General features: G+C 41.4%; 1 protein-coding gene and 1 long non-coding RNA gene across 6 annotated transcripts in view; one reads left to right on the top strand and one right to left on the bottom strand.

Annotated features, from left to right (window-relative positions):
* The window catches only part of DNAH9 (dynein axonemal heavy chain 9), a 361,130-nt gene that overhangs the window by 312,820 nt on the left and 29,311 nt on the right, over positions 1–18,999 (top strand). For all 5 annotated transcript variants that reach the window (XM_032280243.1, XM_032280245.1, XM_032280244.1 and 2 more), the window contains one exon: positions 14,385–14,512. In XM_032280243.1, coding sequence (XP_032136134.1) covers positions 14,385–14,512 — 128 coding nt within the window. The remainder of the gene's footprint in view (positions 1–14,384; positions 14,513–18,999) is intronic.
* LOC116553105 lies at positions 7,264–7,828 on the bottom strand. Its single transcript, XR_004269637.1, has 2 exons — positions 7,615–7,828; positions 7,264–7,564 (listed from the first exon to the last, which is right to left on the bottom strand). It is a non-coding gene; the product is annotated as an uncharacterized LOC116553105 (long non-coding RNA).

Here is an 18,999-nt window from a genome sequence, read left to right as displayed (position 1 = left end):
TACTGGGAATAGAATTGCTGAGTCAGGTGTTAACTTTATGTTTAACTCTGAGGAACTGCCAGACTGTTTTTGAAAACAAGTGCACCATTTCACAATCCCAACAGCAATATGCAAATTCCAGTTTCTCCAGGTCTTCACCAGCACTTATTATTGATCTGATGATTACAGCCGCCATAGTGGGTATGCAGTGGCAGCTCACTGAGGTTTGGATTTGCATTTCCCAAATGATGTTGAGTGTCATTTTCATGGACCTATTGGATATTTCTCCATCTTCTTTGGAGAAATGTCTATTCTAATCCCATTTTTAAAATTAGGTTACTTGTCTTTTTATTGTTGAGTTATAAGAGTTTCTTACGAATTCTGTATACAAGTTTCTTATCAGATATATGATTTCCAAATATTTTCTCCTACTCTTTGGGTTTTCTGTTTACTTTTTTAATGGTATTCTTTGAAGCAGAAAAGTTTTTATGTTAAAATCTAATTTATCTTTTTCTTTTGGCTACTTGTGCTTTAATATTGTATCTAAAAAACTATTGCTAACCTAGGGTCACAAAGATTTACTCTCGTTTGTTTTCTTCTAAGATTTTTATTTTTAGTTATTACATTTAGATCTACAATCCATTTTGAGTTAATATTTGTGTATGTAAGAAAAGGGTCCAACTTTGTCCCTTGACATGTAAATATGCAGTTGTCCCTGTTCCATTTGTTGAAAAGACAATTCTCTCCTGGTTGAATGGTATTGGAACCCTTGTCAAAAATAGACCATCAATGTAAGAGCTTATTTCTGGACTATTATTTCTATTCCATTGATGTATGTATCTATCTGTATGCCAAATAACAGTCTCAATGACTATAGCTTTGTAGTATGTTTTGAAATCAGGAAGTATGAGTTCTTCAGCTTTGTTCTTTTCATGATCGTTTTTGCTCTCTGGGTCTCTTATATTTTCTTTTTTGTTGTTGTTTCTTGTTTGTTTTCCTCATTCTTGCTGTCATATTTTATATAAATTTTAGGATTAGCTTATGAATTTCTGCAAAAAATCATAAATGCAGTTTGAATTTCAATAAGGACTGCAATGAATATGTAGATAAATTTAGAGATTATTGACATCTTAATATAAGTCTGATCAGTGAACATGGGTTGTCTTGCCATTTATTTAGTTTTCTTTAGGTTATTTTAACAATATTTTGTTGTCTTTAGTGTACAAGTCTTGCTCTTCTTTTATTAAATGTATTCTCAAGATTTTTTTTATTTTAGATTCTGTTGTAAATGGAATTGTTTATTTAATTTTAGTTTCATTGTTAGTGCATCTTTACATATTGATCTTCTTCAAACTTGCTGAACTTTTTTGTTAGTTCTAATATTCTTTTTAGTGAATGTCTTAGGATTTTCCAGATACAAGACCATGTTATCTGCAAATTCAGATAGTTACATTTTTTCCTGTTTTATCCTCATATGTTCTTATTTATTTTTGCCTAATTACCTTGGCTAGAATTTCCAATACAATGTTAGGTAGAAGTAGTAAGTTCAGACATCCTTGTCTTGTTTCTGATCTAAGGGGAAAAATTTTAGTTTTCACCATTAAGTATGACGTTAGCAGTGGATTTTTTTGTAGATGTCCTTTATTGAATTGAGAAAATGGCCTTCTATTCCTAGTTTGTTGAGTTCTATTTTATTGTGAAAAGTTGCTGGGCTTTGTCAAGTGCTTTTTCTGCATATATTGTGGTGATAAGATAGTTCTTTCTTTATTCTATTAATATTATATATTACATTATTGATTTTTAGAAGTTAAACCAACCTTTCATTTCTAGGATCTCAATCAGTACTAGTGTGTAATTCTTTTTATATATTACTGGATTCAGTTTGCTAACATTTTGTTGAGAATATTTACATGTGTATTTACAAGGTATAGTAATCTGTTGTTTTCTTTCTTTGCAAGGTCCTTGTCTGTTTTTGGTATCAGAATAATACTAATAACCTATACATCAGAATTAATTGGGAAGTATTCTCTCTGCTTCTATTTTTTTGAAAGATTTTATAAAGTATTGGTATTAATTCTCATGAATGTTTGGTAGAATCCGGTGATGAAACCATCTGGGCCTGAGTTTTTTTAGTAGGAAGTTTTTAAATTATTAGTTTAATTTATCTTTATTAGTTATATATTTACTCAAAGATTTTTTTTCTCTTTGAGTCAGTTATAGTAATTTATTTCTTTTTAGGACTTTGTCCGTTTCATTTAAGTTATATAACTTGTTGATAAATGCCTCCTAAATTTTAATTTTAAAGTGTTTAGCCCATCTTTTGGTTACAACTAAATGCTGTTAGAAAAACAATTTTTATTCCACAAATTTTAGATAATTCTTTTGGCTTCTTTCTAGGTAAGCTAAGGCTTCCATTTCTCAATTTGCGTTAGCTATGACTTTATTTTTACATAGTCAATAATTAATGCATATTCATTCTACTTTGTTACCATCATTAATTTATGCATGCCTAGTTGATGAGTTAATTTTTAAAGTTGAAAGCCAATAAACAGCACATATATCCTAATTACTCACTGCAAAGGCAAGTGATATCTAAGATTACATTTTCTTCTTTTTGATCAAATGTCATAATCTCTAGGGGTCTCTAAAAGAATAATGTTCTTAGCATAGAGGTTCAAAACATGTCAAATTTCAGTTTGCTTTATACATGATGATAATTTTTGTAGCTTTTAGTTTTCTTTGGAATTGCAAGTTACCTTTTATTTGTCTTGGGAGAACAAGTAAATTCTTCACTTATCATTGCCACTAACTTTTTATTCATTGTATATTTTGAAAGACTCCACTTTATTCTTCTTAAAGATTCTTTTCCTGGAGCTCACTGACATCTTCTTCTAATGTAGATAAATTGTATTTCAGCCTTCTAGGAAGCTATCATCTTGGAACCTATTTTCTTTATATTGTAAATTAGTTCTACTGTCTTTATATACCATGTCTTTTATTTTCAATTTTTTATCCTTATTTTGCTGTCATAAATTATCAGAAAAGAATAATAAGAAGTAAAAATTCAGAATCCTTGGGTGTCTAAAAATGCTTTAATTTTGCTCATATAATTGTCTGATAGTTTTTCAAGGTCCAAAATGGTTTTTATCAGAACTTTGGATACATGATTCTATTATCTTCTAGAACCCAGTTTTGTTCATGAGATATCACATGCCAGTGAAATTATATTCTTTCATTGTTTCTTTGTTGGTGACCTATTTTTATTCCCTGAAAACTTTAGAATCACCTTTCTCCCTTGTGTTCTGAAATTTCATAAGCTGTGCCTAGTTATGGGTCCTCTTCATTCATCTGCTGAGCAGTCAGCATGTCATTTCATGTGAAAGAGCCACTAAAACTTTTGAGCTCTAAAAATTTTGCTCTATTGTATGTCGTAAATGCCACCACCATTTACTAAGTTTCTCATGCCAGAAACTTGGGTATCAATCATCCTAAACACCTCTTCCACCTCCCATGCCACATTTAGTTCTATTGATTCTATCTCCTAAATGTGTTTCAAATCCATCTAATTGTCTCTGTTTTGATGATTACCAACCTCATCTGAATCGCCATAGGCTTTCACCTGGCCTATTATACTAGCCTCCTAGCTCATCTCCACTCTCCTCCCTCTGCAAACCCTTGCCATTCTGCAGCCAGAGTCATGTTGCTCAATCTCAAATGCGATTGTATCACTCTTCTACTTAAAACTTTCTTTTATTTTCTTTTTTTTGTTGTTGTTTTTTGAGATGGAGTTTCGTTCTTGTACAGGCTGGAGTGCAGCGGCACAATCTCAGCTCACTGCAAGCTCTGCCTCCCAGATTCAAGCAATTCTCCTGCCTCAGCCTCCCTAGTAGCTGGGATTATAGGTACCCACCACCACACCCAGCTAATTTTTTATATGTTTATTAGATTTGGGGTTTTGCCATGGTGGGCAGGATGGTCTCGAATTCTCCTGACCTCAGGTGATCCTTCCACCTCGGCCTGCCAAAGTGCTGGGATTACAGGCATGAGCCACCGTGCCTGACCCTCTTTAAAACTTTCTTATGACTTCCTATTGTTTTGAAGGTATAGTCTAATATCATTAACATGACCTGTGTGGCCTGCATGGCATGGCTTTTCTGTCCAGCTTTTAGATCCTGTCAACACCATGAGTCTTCTTAATCTAAGAAATTGGCACAAATGATTCCTTTTATCTGAAATATTTCCAACCATCCAATGCCTACTCACCTGCAAATTACCAGCCATTCCTGACCTCCCTGTAAGACCACTTGATTCCCAACTAGAGAGTCTTACAGCACTCTATACATTTGCTTCAGAGCATTTAATACAATTTGAATTTAATCATTCTTTAATCATTATAACTTACGTTTTGCCTACCTGCTTGTCACTTAGCATCCTTGATGACCATGTCATCTTGTTCATTTTTTTTCCAGTGCCTAATAGTGTAACTAGCACAGAGAAGTATTGTTGAATGAACTAACAAATGAATGAATGAATAGTAGCCAAACTGTTATCAGAGCTAAGTTATTCCTGACTTTCACACTTTATAGAGTTTGTGTTCCTTCTGTCCCCTGGAGGCTTTGTTCCTTTCATACAGATAAATTTAGTTTCCTTATTTTTATTCAGTATCTTCCCTTTTGGAAGCTTTCATATACCCTGTTTATGAGCAATTTCCTGTTGTTCCTAGCCAATTGACCTCCATCTATTCCATCATGTACTTTGCAGCTTCCTGTCATCTCAGGCAAACTGACCCCTCCCTGATCTATATTCGTTGTCTGTCTCTGAATACGTTATCTCAGCCCTGCCCTTGGCCTAATCTTAATGGATATTTTCTTACCAGAAGCAATATTGCTGTTCATCAACTAGAGATTAGTTGGCACCTGTGTTTCTCTTGCTCCCTTCCTTCCTCCCAGCCTTCTTGGTGCTTTGATTTATTTTCTAATTTGCCCATTTAGGACATATATTCCAGTGACATCCACATTTTCCACAACTTGAATCTAATCGGCTTGCCTGATGGACTCTTTGTCTCAAGTCTGGAATCCACATGGCTGATCTAAACACTTTCCCCATGTCCCCTAGCCCCAGTTTATTAAGTAAACTTACTGTTTTATTGTTTATGCGGAGTCTGTGTATCACACAGTTCACTGTCTTCCTCCATTTAGACTCTTAAAAAGCTTGGAATCATTTCCCATCTTTGGGTATTTGATTTAAGTTCTTTACTCCTTCATATATGTATTCCTGTACTTCAACAAGGCAACTCTTAATATTGGGTAGAGTTTTCAAATCCCTAGATTCAGATTCAAGATTTGTTCCCTGGTCTTTACTTCACCCCCGAAAAAATACATAAACCAAAAACACACAACATTCTGTATACAATTTTGAGCATTTCTTCAGCCCCTGAAGCTTATCCATTAGCCAATGAACAATTAATAATTCCCCTGTTTAGGAATCTATAATTTTTAGGTATGTTTGTGCCACTCAGTCTCCTCCAGGATTTTCCTTCCTCAACAATGGTGAAGGAGGAGGAAGGGAAGGAAAGGGAAGGGAAGAAAGAGGAGAGGAGGAGAAGCAGACATGGAATGGGGAAGTGGGAAATTCCATCCCCTCTTCTTGGCCTCTAAACGTGAAAGCTATCACCATCCAGCCTCACTGCTTTCCTTCTTGCCTTCTCTGATTAAGCCTTTAACAGCGCTTTCGCTGTACTCTCTTATCGCCTCTTTCCCTAAATGAGCCACTCTTCTTTATTTGCTTTTATTTCTGCTTTTGCTTCATCTACTTCCCCCTTGTTCTCAGTCACCCATGATACCTGCCTCCTTGGGCTACTGAAGATGAAAACAAAATCTCAAATGTGAAAAGGCTTTGAAAAGCTGTGTGGTGTTACAACATGGATGATGGTTTGTCTGTTCTTTGAGACAACTCATTTTGCCCTTCCTTCATATTTTTTTCCCACAGCCTCTCAAAGAATAGTCTCCTCCTTGGCCCTCCCCTTCCTGCCCTGATGCAGGTATCTCCTCTGGTCCTTCTTTCACTTGTCTGCAGCGTGATCTTGCTTGGTCTTCCTCCTTCTTTGCCCAATTACCTGGCTTTAACAAAATGAGTTGTGTATTTCCATTTCTGATCAGAAGGAAGCTGTGTATCTGCCTTTGCCTTCTACTATCTCCTTTGCTCTCTTTCCATTGTTCTGAGATTTCTGTAGGTCTGCCACCAGCTATGTTCAAAGAAACAGTTTTCTATTCAGTGTCTTTGCAGCCAGATTATTGAAACTTTGCTCTGACTCTCATTTTTATTGTTCCTGGTCCCATTCTCTTTCCTTGTTTTTGGTTGGGTTTTGTTTTGTTTTGTTTTGTTTTTTGAGACAGGATCTCACTGTATTGCCCAGGCTGGACTGCAGTGGCCCAATCTTGGCTCATTGCAACCTCTACCTCCCAGGCTCAAGCAATCCCCCCGCCTCAGCCTCCTGAGTAGCTGGGACTATAGGCATGTGCCACTGTATCTAGCTAATTTTTTGTAGAGATGGGGTCTCACTGTGTTGCCCAGGTTGGTCTTGAACTGCTAAGCTCAAGCAACCTGTCCACCTCAGCTTCCCAAAGAGCTGGGATTATAGGCATGAGCCACCACACCCAGCCCTCTTTTCCTTAAAAGGCAAGTGAAAGGTAGACAAGCTGAGGCAAGTACAGTCTTTAGAGAGAGGCTTCAGGATTCATGGAGTTGTGTGTGTGTGTGTGTGTGTGTGTGTGTGTGTGATGAGCAAAACTGATTTGTGCATGTGCTGGGGAGCAGAAGAGTGAAGAGAAGTAAAGGTTAAAGATATAAAAAGAGGGGCAGGCGCAATGGCTCATGACTGTAATCCCAGCACTTTGGGAGGCCGATGTGGGTGGATCCTCTGGGATCAGGAGTTCGAGACCAGCCTGGCCAACAACATCTCTGCTAAAAATACAAAAAGTAGCCAGGAATGGTGGCGGGCGCCTTTAGTCCCAGCTACTGGGGAGGCTGAGGCAGAAGAATCACTTGAACCTAGGAGGAGGAGGTTGCATTGAGCCAAGATTGTGCCACCGCACTCCAGCCTGGGCGACAAGAGGGAAACTCTGTCTCAAAAAATAAAAGATACAAAAAGAGATGGGATTTTAAGGACAGATAAAGTGACAGGCAGGTAGGGAGGACATCTTTTCCATTGAGAAAGCAGTGTGCAGAGAGGCAGACAAATGGCATTATATGAAAGAGTGACTACCAGAGGGCATATGTTTTTTTCAGAAAACTAGACAGTAGTGCAAACTGCTGAGCATAAGAAAAGGGGTCCATTAGGAGACATAATGACAGGGAGAAATGGGCAACATAGCCAACTTCTGGACACATTGAAAGAGTTCCAAATAGCTTCGAAATTGAGAATCACAAGCATGTGATGGTGCCACTTCACCAAACATGTTAATTATCACTTTTATTAATGCTTCAACTCAGAGTTGGGTATTAAAAAGTTGAGTAGTGAGTGCGGAAGTAGAAGGGGGCAATGGAGTTGAGGGTTTTGTAGTTTGAGGGCCACACAGCTGCGGACCTGGGCAGGAGCAGTTCTTACATTATTTGGAGGATTATAAGGCCGTGGACCTCGGCAGGAGCAGTTCTTATTTTAGTTTTAGGGTCGCACAGCTGGGGACCTGGGCAGGAGAAGTTCTTTTTGTAGTTTGAGGGATGCACATCTGCGGACGTCGGCAGGAGCAGTTCTTACTTTAGTTTGAGGTCCGCACAGCTGTGGACATGTGCAGGAGCAGTTCTTACTCTAGTTTCAGGACTGGACAGCTTGGGACCTGGGCAGGAGCAGTTCTTTTAGTAGTCTGAGGGCTGCACAACCACAGACCTGGGCGGGAGCAGTTCTTTTTGTATTTTGAGGGCCATGCAGCTGTGAACCTGGGCAGGAGCAGTTCTTTTAGTAGTCTGAGGGCCACGCAGCTGCGGACCTGGACAGGAGCAGTTCTTTAGGTTGAGGGCTGCACAGCTGCAGATCTGGGCAGGAGCAGTTCTTTTTGTAGTTTTAGGGCCACACAGCTGGGGACCTGGGCAGGAGCAGTTCTTACTTTAGTCCACGGAGCTGGGGGCCTGTGCAGGAGCAGTTCTTCCTTTAGGTTGATGGCTGCACAGCTGGGGACCTTGGCTGAGCAGTTCCTTTTGTACTTTGAGGTCCACGCAGCTGCGGACCTGGGCAGGAGCAGTTCTTTAGTTTGACGGCCACACAACTGCAGACCTGGGCAGGAGCAGTTCTTTTTGTATTTTGAGGGCCGTGCAGCTGTGAACCTGGGCAGGAGCAGTTCTTACTTTAGGTTGAGGGCTGCCCAGCTGCAGACATGGGCGGGAGCAGTTCTTTTTGTAGTTTGAGGGCCGCGCAGCTGCAGACCTGGGCAGGAGTGGTTCCTTCTTTAGTTTGAGGGCCATTTAGCTGTGGACCTGGGCAGAAATGATTCTTTCTTTAGTTTGAAGGTCGCACAGCTGAGGACCTGGGCAGGAGCGGTTGTCACTTTAGTTTGAGTCAGAGATCCCGGAGAATCCAGTGCTGCTCTTGTAGAGTGAGGGTCGGTTAGCTGGAATCCTGGGGAGGAGTCAGCTGTTCTGTCTGAGGTTCTTGGAGCTAAACATGGAGCCAAAGTTGAAGAAGGAGAGAGAGAGAGAGAGAGAGAGAGAGAGAGTCACAGGAGGGCACCAGAAACTGTAAATGTAGCTGTACCCCAAGCAAGGTAAGCCTGGGAGTGTCTCAGTCCTCGGTATCAATGCATTGTTTCCTCCTACACGGTTGGGATTTGTTTTCTGCCTCACAAGACAGAAAGACCCTGATCAATAACCTCAGGAATTGAAAAGCTTAAAAAAAACTAAATGATGTTGGCAATAATAATAATAGTAGAAATTTAACCAGGATTATCCTGACTGACAAAAACAAAATCGCACATACACACAATATATATCTCTTCAATAGTTAGTAAAATAAAAATAAATATAAAAATAGGTCCAAGCAAAGCTCTATAAAATTGTTTCATGGAGAAGGGGTGAAGGATAGAGGTGAATCTGAGAGTTGCTAGTAATGAACAAAGTGAGAACTTACCATTTTCCCCACGTGGTTTCAGTGCATAGTCACCTTCTGTGAGACCTGGCAGCTGGGTCGCTTTGCATAGCCTGGGGATGCAGTAGATGTCACAGAAGGACCCTGTCCCAGCTGGTCCTGCCCCTGTGCTGTGATGAGTGTGGCCTCTGATCTCCGACAACTGACTGTGTTTTGAGGGGAGGCCAGGCGTGTGAGCACAAGGGTATCCATGGTGAGGTTCCATGGGTGGAACATCTCAAATGTGCTTGGTGTTCCTTCCTGATGCTCATCTGCCATCTTGCTCTTTAACACATCTTGTTTATAACTGTCTTCTCAATACTGTCTAGAAAAAAAGCACTTGTATAATGTGGGTCAGGTGTAAGGAATATTCACACATTGGACACAAGGGACCTCCACCAAGTTTAGGGAATAGAATCTGAAGAAACCAAACTTTGGATGCTCCCTGGAGGCCCCTCCTGCATCCCAGTCCCTTCCCTTCTCCTTCAGAGGGAGTCACTTTCTGCTTTAGTCTTTATCACTCCTGTACTTTTCTTTGTGGTACGTTTCTTTCCACGGGTGTGTGCGCATCCCTAAACAATACTGCATGTGATTTTTGAACACTCTGTTGTCTTTGTGAGACAGGGTCTTGCTCTGTTGCATCGGCTGCAGTTTTGAACTTTGATGTGAAGAAAGTCTCCTGTGTGGCTGCTCCTCTGCTGCACTGGCTCTGAGCATTTGCTCCATGTCTGTTTTTGTCCTCCGTTCTCTTTTTGAGACCCGTCCACACTGACCCAATTCATTTTCATTGCTGTGTGATCTCCCGTGGTGTGAGGGGACCGTGGGAAATGTCTTCATTTTTCTGTTGATGAGTGTTTGGCCAGCTGGGTCCCCTAGGACTGTGTTGCTGTGAAGGTTCTTGGGCATTTCTTTTGTACACAAGTGCAGTTTCTTCTGGTCGGTAGCTTTCAATTTTAAAATTTCATATAAGTAAGAAACGTAATTTTCCTCATAACCCACAACACACACCCTTTCATAAGCAAGCATAGCAAAAATAATTTACCATCATTCTTAGCATTGGGTGAGTGTTCCTGTGGCTCTCCATTCTCCTCAATACCCTCACTGATTGTGTGATTTTTGTCAGTCTGGTGGGTGTCACCTGATATCTCACCCTGTTAGGCTGAGACCCTCTTCATGTTTTTATCAGCCATTCCTCCACATTTTTTTTCTTCTGTGAAGGGCTGGTTCAACTCTTTTGCCATGTTTCTATTTAGCTGTTTAAATTTTTGCCTTTTTCTTTTATTATTACTACTATTATGCTTTTGAGACGGAGTCTTGCTCTGTCGTCCAGGCTGGAGTGCAGTGGCACAATCTCAGCTCACTGCAACCTCTGCCTTCTGGGTTTAAGCGATTCTCCTGCCTCAGCCTCCCGAGTACCTGGAATTACAAGCATGTACCACAATGCCAGGTAATTTTTGTATTTTTACTACAAACAGCGTTTCACCATGCTTGCCAGGCTGGTCTCAAACTCCTGACCTCAGGTGATCCACCTGCCTCAGCCTCCCAAAGGGCTGGGATTACAGGCACGAGCCACCATGCCAGCCTGCCGTTTTCTTTTTCAACAGGACTCTTTATAGACCATCTGTGTGGCAAAGATGGGTTTGAATCCACCAGAATGAACGTGGAAAATCTTTTCTCTGGTGGGAGAGGAGATAGTGAGGGGTAGACAGGCACGGAGAATCAGAGCCGAGAGGATGTGACTCAGGCGGGGCTTGTAGGCCGCTGTGAGGACTTGGCTCGCTCTCTGAGTCGGGTGGGATTAGCAGAGGATTTAACCAAGGAAACATAGGATTGCCCTTATGTATTTCTGCCATGGTTGGCTCTGCTGAATGCACCTCTTGAATAAGACTTGGCCTTGGACACCCAGAGGCCTGTGGTTGAGGGTTCCCTCCCGGCGTGGCCACTGACACATCCACGTTTGGTGCTCACACAGAGGGGCAGCCCAAGACCTGCTCTGCCTGGGCCTCTCATCAGTGGCATTTCTCAAGTTCATCCCCTCCCAAGTCTGTCCCATCTGGAAAACCAAACGCCTCCCTCTGCTACATGGAAACCCCCATCAGCACCTCCCTGACTCACAGGCATCCCGTCAGCATCACAGTCCCAACTTTCCCACGTAGACAAGCCCACAGGACCCCCAATGGACCAGGACAGCGCCAGCACTAAGACATCCCCTGAAACTCACAGGAAGAGCAGACCAAGAAGACAGGAAGAGCACAAGGCGCAGGGAGCGGCAAACGCCCACGATACTGTCAGAGATGAAAGAAGAAATGGCCACGGCTGATACAAAATGCTATTCAACGTTTGTCACAGGCCTAAACTTAGAACATGATGCTATAAAACCTTTAGATAAAAACACGGGAAATTTTGCATGGCCTCAGGTTTGGTGAAAAGTTCTTAGACCTGACACCAAAAGCATGATTCATAAAAGAAAATATTGACCAATTAAATTTAGTCACAAATTTAAAATTGTAACTCTATACAGCAATGTAAGAATTTAAAGAGAATGAAAGTACAAACTATGGTCTAGAAAAAAATATTTGTGAATCACACATTTCACAACGTACTGGCACGCAGAATATGTGAAGAACCGTCAAAACTTAACAATAAGAAAGTGAAAACCCCAGTATAAAAGAGAGGGCAAATATTTGAATGAAGGCCTCATCAGAGAAGGCATCAGGAGGGCAGATTGCTCAGGACAGACACTCAGCATCACAGACATGTTGGAGAAATGCTGATCAGCAGTCCCTCTGCAAATCCATTAGAATGTCTAAAATCAGACAGAAACCAACAGCCAACCTGGGACCCTCCTGAGCTGCAGTAGGAATCGGGGTGGGGGGGCGGGTCCCGCCATGCTGGAAAGTGATCCAGGAGTTTCTTATTAAGTTAATCCATCCTTAGGACATCATCCAGCAATCCCACTCCTGGAATTCCCCCCAAGAGAAAACTTAAACGCGCCTACATCGCACATCAACTTGCACACGAGTGTTTAGGCCTTTTCCTCATTACCAATAACTGGATGAGAACAAAGTGTCCATCGGCAGGAGAAGGTGTGAACCAACGCAATGCTTACACACAGGGGACTCCAGCCAGCGTGAAAAGATGCGCCCTGAATGCAGGCCAAGGTGGGCGGATCGCTTGAGGTCAGGAGACTAGCCTGGCCAACATGGTGAAACCTTGACTCTACTAAAAATACAAAAATCAGCCAAGTGTGGTGGCAGGCACCTGTAATCCCAGCTACTCAGAAGGCTGAGGCAGGAGAATTGCTTGAATCTGGGAGGTTGAGGTTGCAGAGAGGTGAGATCGTGCCATTGCACTCCAGCCTGGGTGACAGAGAGAGACTCCATTTCCCAAAAAAAAGAAATAAAAGAAAAAAAAGTGTATTGTTTTGTTTTGTTTTGTTTAATGAGGGCGGAGAAGAAATAGCCTCCAAGTAGCAAGAAAACACTAAAAAAATTTTCCCCTGCCAATGCCATAGGGATACGGAACTAGGGAGAGGACCGTAGGAGTTACAGTGTCCTCAAAGAGACTAGAGGTCGATGACGCACACTGTAAAGATGTTAAAAGAGTTTCCAGTGGGGCACAGTTCCAGGTGACACCACCATATGTGAAGCTAGAAGGAAAGTCAGGAAAGGAGAGATGAGTCACAAGCAGTAGGGGTGGAGGCATGGAAACAACAGCCTAGAACAATCTGAAGGTGAAATCGTGAGAACCTGGAGGGGTTTGCTCAAGGCCCAGTAAGCCACCTGAGAGCCTCACAGTTGCAAAGGGAAAGGCCTTGCAAGGTTACCTCCGCACCCCATGAGGCTTACATGTGACACAGCTGTCTTTGGCTGAGTGTTGAGTCATTGAGAATCCCATCCATTTTTCCCCTTCTCAATGTTTCCAAGATCCATCTCTTTCTTCTCTGCCTCGTTGTCATGCCTGAAGCCCAGATTAATGCTGACTGATCCCAGCTAGGCTCTGCCGTGCTAAGCTTTGTCCGTGGTGGTCCCTCCAGTGTGGAGTTTTCAAACTAATCTTTATTAAATACCTCTTTGCCCATATCCTTTTGTTGCTAATAAACAAAATAAACAGGCTCTTTTGTGAGCAGAAATGTCACAGAAGACATCTAAAAATCCTAACACTTTTTATCCTGGCATTTTCTCCGGAATGAATTATTTATCTAAATCTTCAGTATCTGTTTCTTACTACAGAAAGTCATTATCTTGTTTGTCCTGTACATTTGAATGACAGTCTGTACATTTTTTATATTTAAAAGAAATAATATTAACACTTGTTTCCAAAAATTTTATTGCACAAGTGTCTAACTACATCTTCAGTTTTTGTTCCTCCGAAACTAAATTTTTTTAAGCATGGATTTTTATAGTTTCTCTTTTTAAGCTTCTCTTCTTGTGTCTACTTCACCTTCCTAGAAAAATTGCTTAATGATTCCTTCATGGTATTATACATTTTTATGATCCTTTTATCTAAAGAGTATTATGTAATTTCTCCATACTTTATTGGATTGTGCTAAGAGCTGATGTTCTCTGTATTAGGGTCATTTCTTTGTCCTGTTTTCCTTGGGCTTGGAGAGCAGCTGAAGCCCTTGACCTTGCTTCAATTACATGGCTACAACGTTTGTGTGTGGTCATTCCTTTAATCCATTTGCACAGCTGCAACCCTTGTATACATCCAACAGAAAATTCACACCTATACAACTAACGAGTTTCGTGTCTGGCCCCTCTTCACTCTAATTCATGCAAAATGATTAGAGAATACTTTTCTACGTGTTGGGAATGATAGGAGAGGAGGTTAATAGAAACCCAGAACTACCTGAATCCTGCCACTATGGGCCCCACCTCCCAGTCAAGTTCCAGGGAAGACACAATATTTATTCAGAAGACAAGGCAAACCACAAAGGAGCATACCCACAGGCTTGCTGCTCTTCCACCCTTTTCTAGAGTAGTGGACCAATATCTGGCCTGCAGGTAAGAGCCATAAAGAATAGCATCAGCACACCTACCCAGCCTTAGGAATTAAGAAGGAAGAGTGAAGCGGTTTTGGTCTGAACAAATGCTTCCTTTTACATGAGAACAAAAAGCTGGAAGAAGCAGCAGCCCTCTGTGAAGGAAAAGGGTCAGTATATGAGGCTTGGGTTATAGATTTGGACATGCCTGCATTTGAGAGGTGATCTGAGGGTGTGCATTTCCTTATGAACATCATTCATCATTAGGCACAATAAATAATACTGATGACTCCATCCTCCTTTTAGGAAAAAAACTTGGATATACCTTCAACAATCGGAACTTTCACAACGTGTCTTTGGGGCAAGGACAGGAGGTAGTGGCTGAGGCTGCGCTGGATCTCGCTGCCAAGAAAGGTCACTGGGTTATTTTGCAGGTATGTTTCTCGTCCCTGGTCTGGGTCATCTTGACCCATCGTTGCCTCATCCCACAATCGCTGGGCATCTCTGTCCGCTCTTAGTTTCCACCCACCTGCCCTTTCACACTCTTGTCCCCTTCAATTCTTCATCTTCTCTCTTTCCAGTTCTCCTCACTCGTATGTTCTCTTCCCCAGACCAGCTCCAGGAACAAGCCTTCTCCCCATCACCCACTCTGCCACTCTCTAGTTTAAATAGTTCTACTTACAAAAGGAATGGATTCCCACTCTGATAGGCGTTCAGGAAGTTAGCATTTAAGTTGAAGGCCCTGGCAGCTGGATGCTTTCAGCAGCTGGTTTCTGTCTGTGAATTTCATGGCACGTTCCTCTGCCATGCCTTTGTGTTGTGCCGTGTGTCATACGCTCTTCGTCATGGGCATGACTGGGATATGGGAGGAACCTTAGAGCTCATGTTGGTGTTTGGAAATCTGGAACCCCTACTACTAATAATTTCACCGAACAGTTACAAGGAAAAAAAAATCTACCTCTCTTCTTCATAAAAGAGGGTTAAATTAAATAATTTAGCCCTCTCTATTAACCCCCATTAAGTCCCTATTAAATTCTATTTAACCCCCATTAAATTAAACAATTTTCAAATTTTCACTTCAACAATTACTATTAACTTTTTTTTTTTTTCTGAGATGGAGTCTTGCTCTGTTGCCCAGGCTGGAGTGCAATGGCGCGATCTCAGCTCACTGCAACCTCCGCCTTCTGGGTTCAAGTGATTATCCTGCCTCAGCCTCCCGAGTAGGTGGGATTATTGGAGCGCACCACCACTCCCAGCTAATTTTTGTATTTTTATTAGCGACCATATTGACCATATTTCACCATACTGTCCAGGCTGGTCTCAAACTCCAGTGTGATCCACTCACCTCGGCCTCCCAAAGTACTGTGATTACAGGCATGAGCCACCTCACCTGGCCTAACTACTACTAACTCTTACATAGCGTTTTACAGTAGACAAAACCTTTTCAAATCCAGCTATCAGAGCCTGCCCTCTTAATCCTCTTGTAGGCTACTTGTATAGATTCTGGAGTTGTGGCAGAATACATAGCTTGCTCCTCTTTTCTCCTAGAACGTTTTGAAATCTTCTGTTAGAGATCCATTGCTATGTTGACATGATTTATTTTATGATTGTATTCTCCACTAAATTTTTTAGGTAAAGAGATATACCTTCTTTCCCTTTTATCACCCAGCCCACTGCCTTGAACATAGTAGACACTGAAACAAAAGGCTGGTGGGTGAAGGAATCCATGAAGAAATTAAAGAATAAGTGTAAAAGCCAGTCGCTCCCATTCATTCTGGCTTCCCTTGCCATGAACCTTGTCTGTCTGCTGATTACTGGCAACATCACATCTTCCTGCTGGGTCTTTATCCTTAATTATTCTGTTATTTAGTTGGAGACTAGCAACTGAGAGCTCTGCCCCTACCTGGGCCTCCTTTTCCAGAAACTTTAGTAAGTTCAGGAGAAAAGATAATAACAGCTGAGTTTCCTCCTTCCTCCCTCATGGGTCAGCGCAGTGCTTGAAGGTATGGCCTCCCCACCCTCTCAAGGCACATTTGCCAAGAGACCTCTCTGGATGCCAGTGCTGGGAACCCAGGCACTTGTCATGGACATCAGAGCCTGTTTCTGAGCCCCCCTGCTGCACCCATCCTCCTCTGACACCTGCTGGCCATGCAGGGCACCAAAATCTTGTGCTGATGTGATTGTCACATCATTGTGACAATGAACTCTCCAACATTGAACTCAGTATTCCCTCTTTAATTCCTAGTGATTAGACATTCCCGAAGGAAAATTGTGCCAAACAATCTGGATGCCTGCCTTTTCCCATGAATAAGGCATTTGAGTATTGGATAGACATAATCTGTCCAAAGTGTAAAGCGCTAACAGAAACAAAATATCCTTACTGGTTTGTGAAATCTCTTGTAGGAATCATAGCGAATCATAGCTACCTGGTTCTAAGAATTTCCTGATGTACTGAAGTAGACTGGACAAGAATCATATCCAACAATGTTTTCCAGCCTGTAAACCTGAGAGATTCTCTGAAAAAAAGAAAAAGGGGGAAACACTTAACAAAGTCCTATTTCAAACATTGGAAAATACTACATACAAATTCCTTTTAAGGATATTTTCAATGATATCAATAGGTTAATGGTTCTGAGAATCCTTTCATATAGAAACCTTGTTCCATCCAGTATTTCCCAATTGAACACAGACCTTTTCTTTTCTTTTCTTCAACTTTTATTCTATATTCTAGGGTCCATGTGCAGCATGTGCTGGTTTGTTACATAGGTAAATGTGTGCCGTGGTGGTTTGCTGCACAGATCAATCTGTCACCTAGGTATTAAGCCCAGCACCCGTTAGCTGTTCTTCCTGATGCTCTCCCTATCCCCATACCCCAACAACAGGCCCCCATGTGCTTGTTCCCCATCCCATGTGTCCATGTGTTCTCATTGTTTAGCTCCCACTTATGAGTGAGAACATGCAGTGTTTGGTTTTCTGTTCCTGCGTTAGTTTGCTGAGGGTAACAGCTTCCAGCTCCATTCATTTCCCTGCAAAGGACATGATCTGGTTCCTTTTTGTAGCTGCATAGTATTCCATGGTGTATATGTACCACATTTTCTTTATCCAGTCTATCATTGGTGAGCATTTAGGTTGATTCCAAGTCTTTGCTATTGTGAGCAAAGCAATGAACATACACATGCATGAGTCTTTATTGTAGGATGATTTGTATTCCTTTGGGTTTATACCCAGTAATGGGATCGCTGGGTCAAATGGTATTTCTGCTTCTAGATCTTTGAGGAATTGCCACACTGTCTTCCACAATGGTTGAACTAATTTACACTCCCACTAACAGTGTAAAAGCATTACTTTTTCTTCGAAATCTCACCAGCATCTGTTGTTTCTTGACTTCGTAATAATCAGCATTCTGACTGGCATGAGATGGTATCTCATTGTGGTTCTGATTTGCATTTCTCTAATGACCGCAGTGTTGAGCTTCTTTTCATATGTTTGTTGGCCACAATGAATATCTTCTTTTGAGGAGTGTCAGTTCATGTCTTTTGCCCATTTTTTAATGAGATTATTTGTTTGTTTGTTTTTTCTTGTGAATTTGTTTAAGTTCCTTGTAGACTCTGGATATTATACCTGTGTCAGATGGATAGATTGCAAAAATTTTCTCCCATTCCATAGGTTGTCTTCATTCTGATAATAGTTTATTTTCCTGGGAAGAAGCTCTTTAATTTAATTATATCTCATTTGTTAATTTTTGCTTTTGTTGCAACTGTTTTTGGCATTTTTGTCATAAAATCTTTGCCCATGCCTATTCCCTGAATGACGTTACCTAGATTTTCTTCTAGGGTTTTTACAGTTTTGGGTTTTACATTTAAGTTTTTATTCCGTTTTGAGTTAATTTTTGTATAAAGTATAAAGAAGGAGCTGAGTTTCAATTGTTTGCATATGGTTAGCCAGTTCTCCCAGAACCGCTTATTAAATAGAGAATCCTTTCACCATTGCTTGTTTTTGTCAGGTTTGTCGAAGATCGGATGGTCATAGGTGTGGAGGAACACAGACCTTTATGGATCTACATCTTTTAACATCCCATGGCACACTTTTGGGAAATGCTGCCTGAGGACCCTGACCCAGATGAGCTAGGGATTCTCTTCTGGGAGAGCTGGCTTCTCTGGCTCTGGATGAGAGAGCAAGGCTCACAATCTTGCTGCTCTTCCTTCCTGGCTGTAGGAGCTGTTGGGTGGGTTTCCCAGCCCAAGCCCATCAACCCAGTGGGGCAGCCTCAGGGATCTCTGAATCCACCCCAGGGTTCTATACCCAAGCAACAGACATTCTTTCTCCCAGACCTGCCCAGTAGCAGAACTTGGAGTTTCTAAAGAAGCAGCCAAATTACCCACATGTTGGTTGCTAGTAATGCTGACTAAAAGGAACCCTGGCTCTCAGGTAGCCGACTAAACTCTCTGCTCCAATTGATTTGATAATAAGTAAATTCTTTAATTTAACCAATTTTCATCTCAACAACTACTACTGCCTTTTATGTGGCATTTTACAGTATGCAAAACTCTTTCTTTTTTATTTTTATTTTATTTATTTATTTTGTAGAGATGGGGTTTTGCTATGTTGGCCAGGCTGGTCTCGAACTCCTGACCTCAAGCAATGCGCCTGCCTTGGCCTCCCAAAGTGCTGGGATTACAGGTGTGAGCCACTGCAAAAACCCTACAAAACCCTTTCAAATCCATTTCTTTGGTTATTTGCAGCCACTCTGTGAAATAAGTATGGTAGACATTGTTATTTCTCTTTTTGCAGAAGGGAAGGCAGCACTCAAAGACTAAATTACTGTGGTCCAAGTGCTAGGCTCAGCTCTGATCTGTGTATTCAAGGCTTTGCATGCTTACTTCCTCAAATATTTATCAAAGAGCTTTTATCTATCCATTAT

The sequence above is a fragment of the Sapajus apella genome, unplaced genomic scaffold, assembly GCF_009761245.1.
Source record: "Sapajus apella isolate SASKATOON/1434 unplaced genomic scaffold, GSC_monkey_1.0 scaffold12, whole genome shotgun sequence".
Lineage (NCBI taxonomy): Eukaryota > Metazoa > Chordata > Mammalia > Primates > Cebidae > Sapajus > Sapajus apella.
This window is presented reverse-complemented; position numbering and strand designations above follow the sequence as displayed.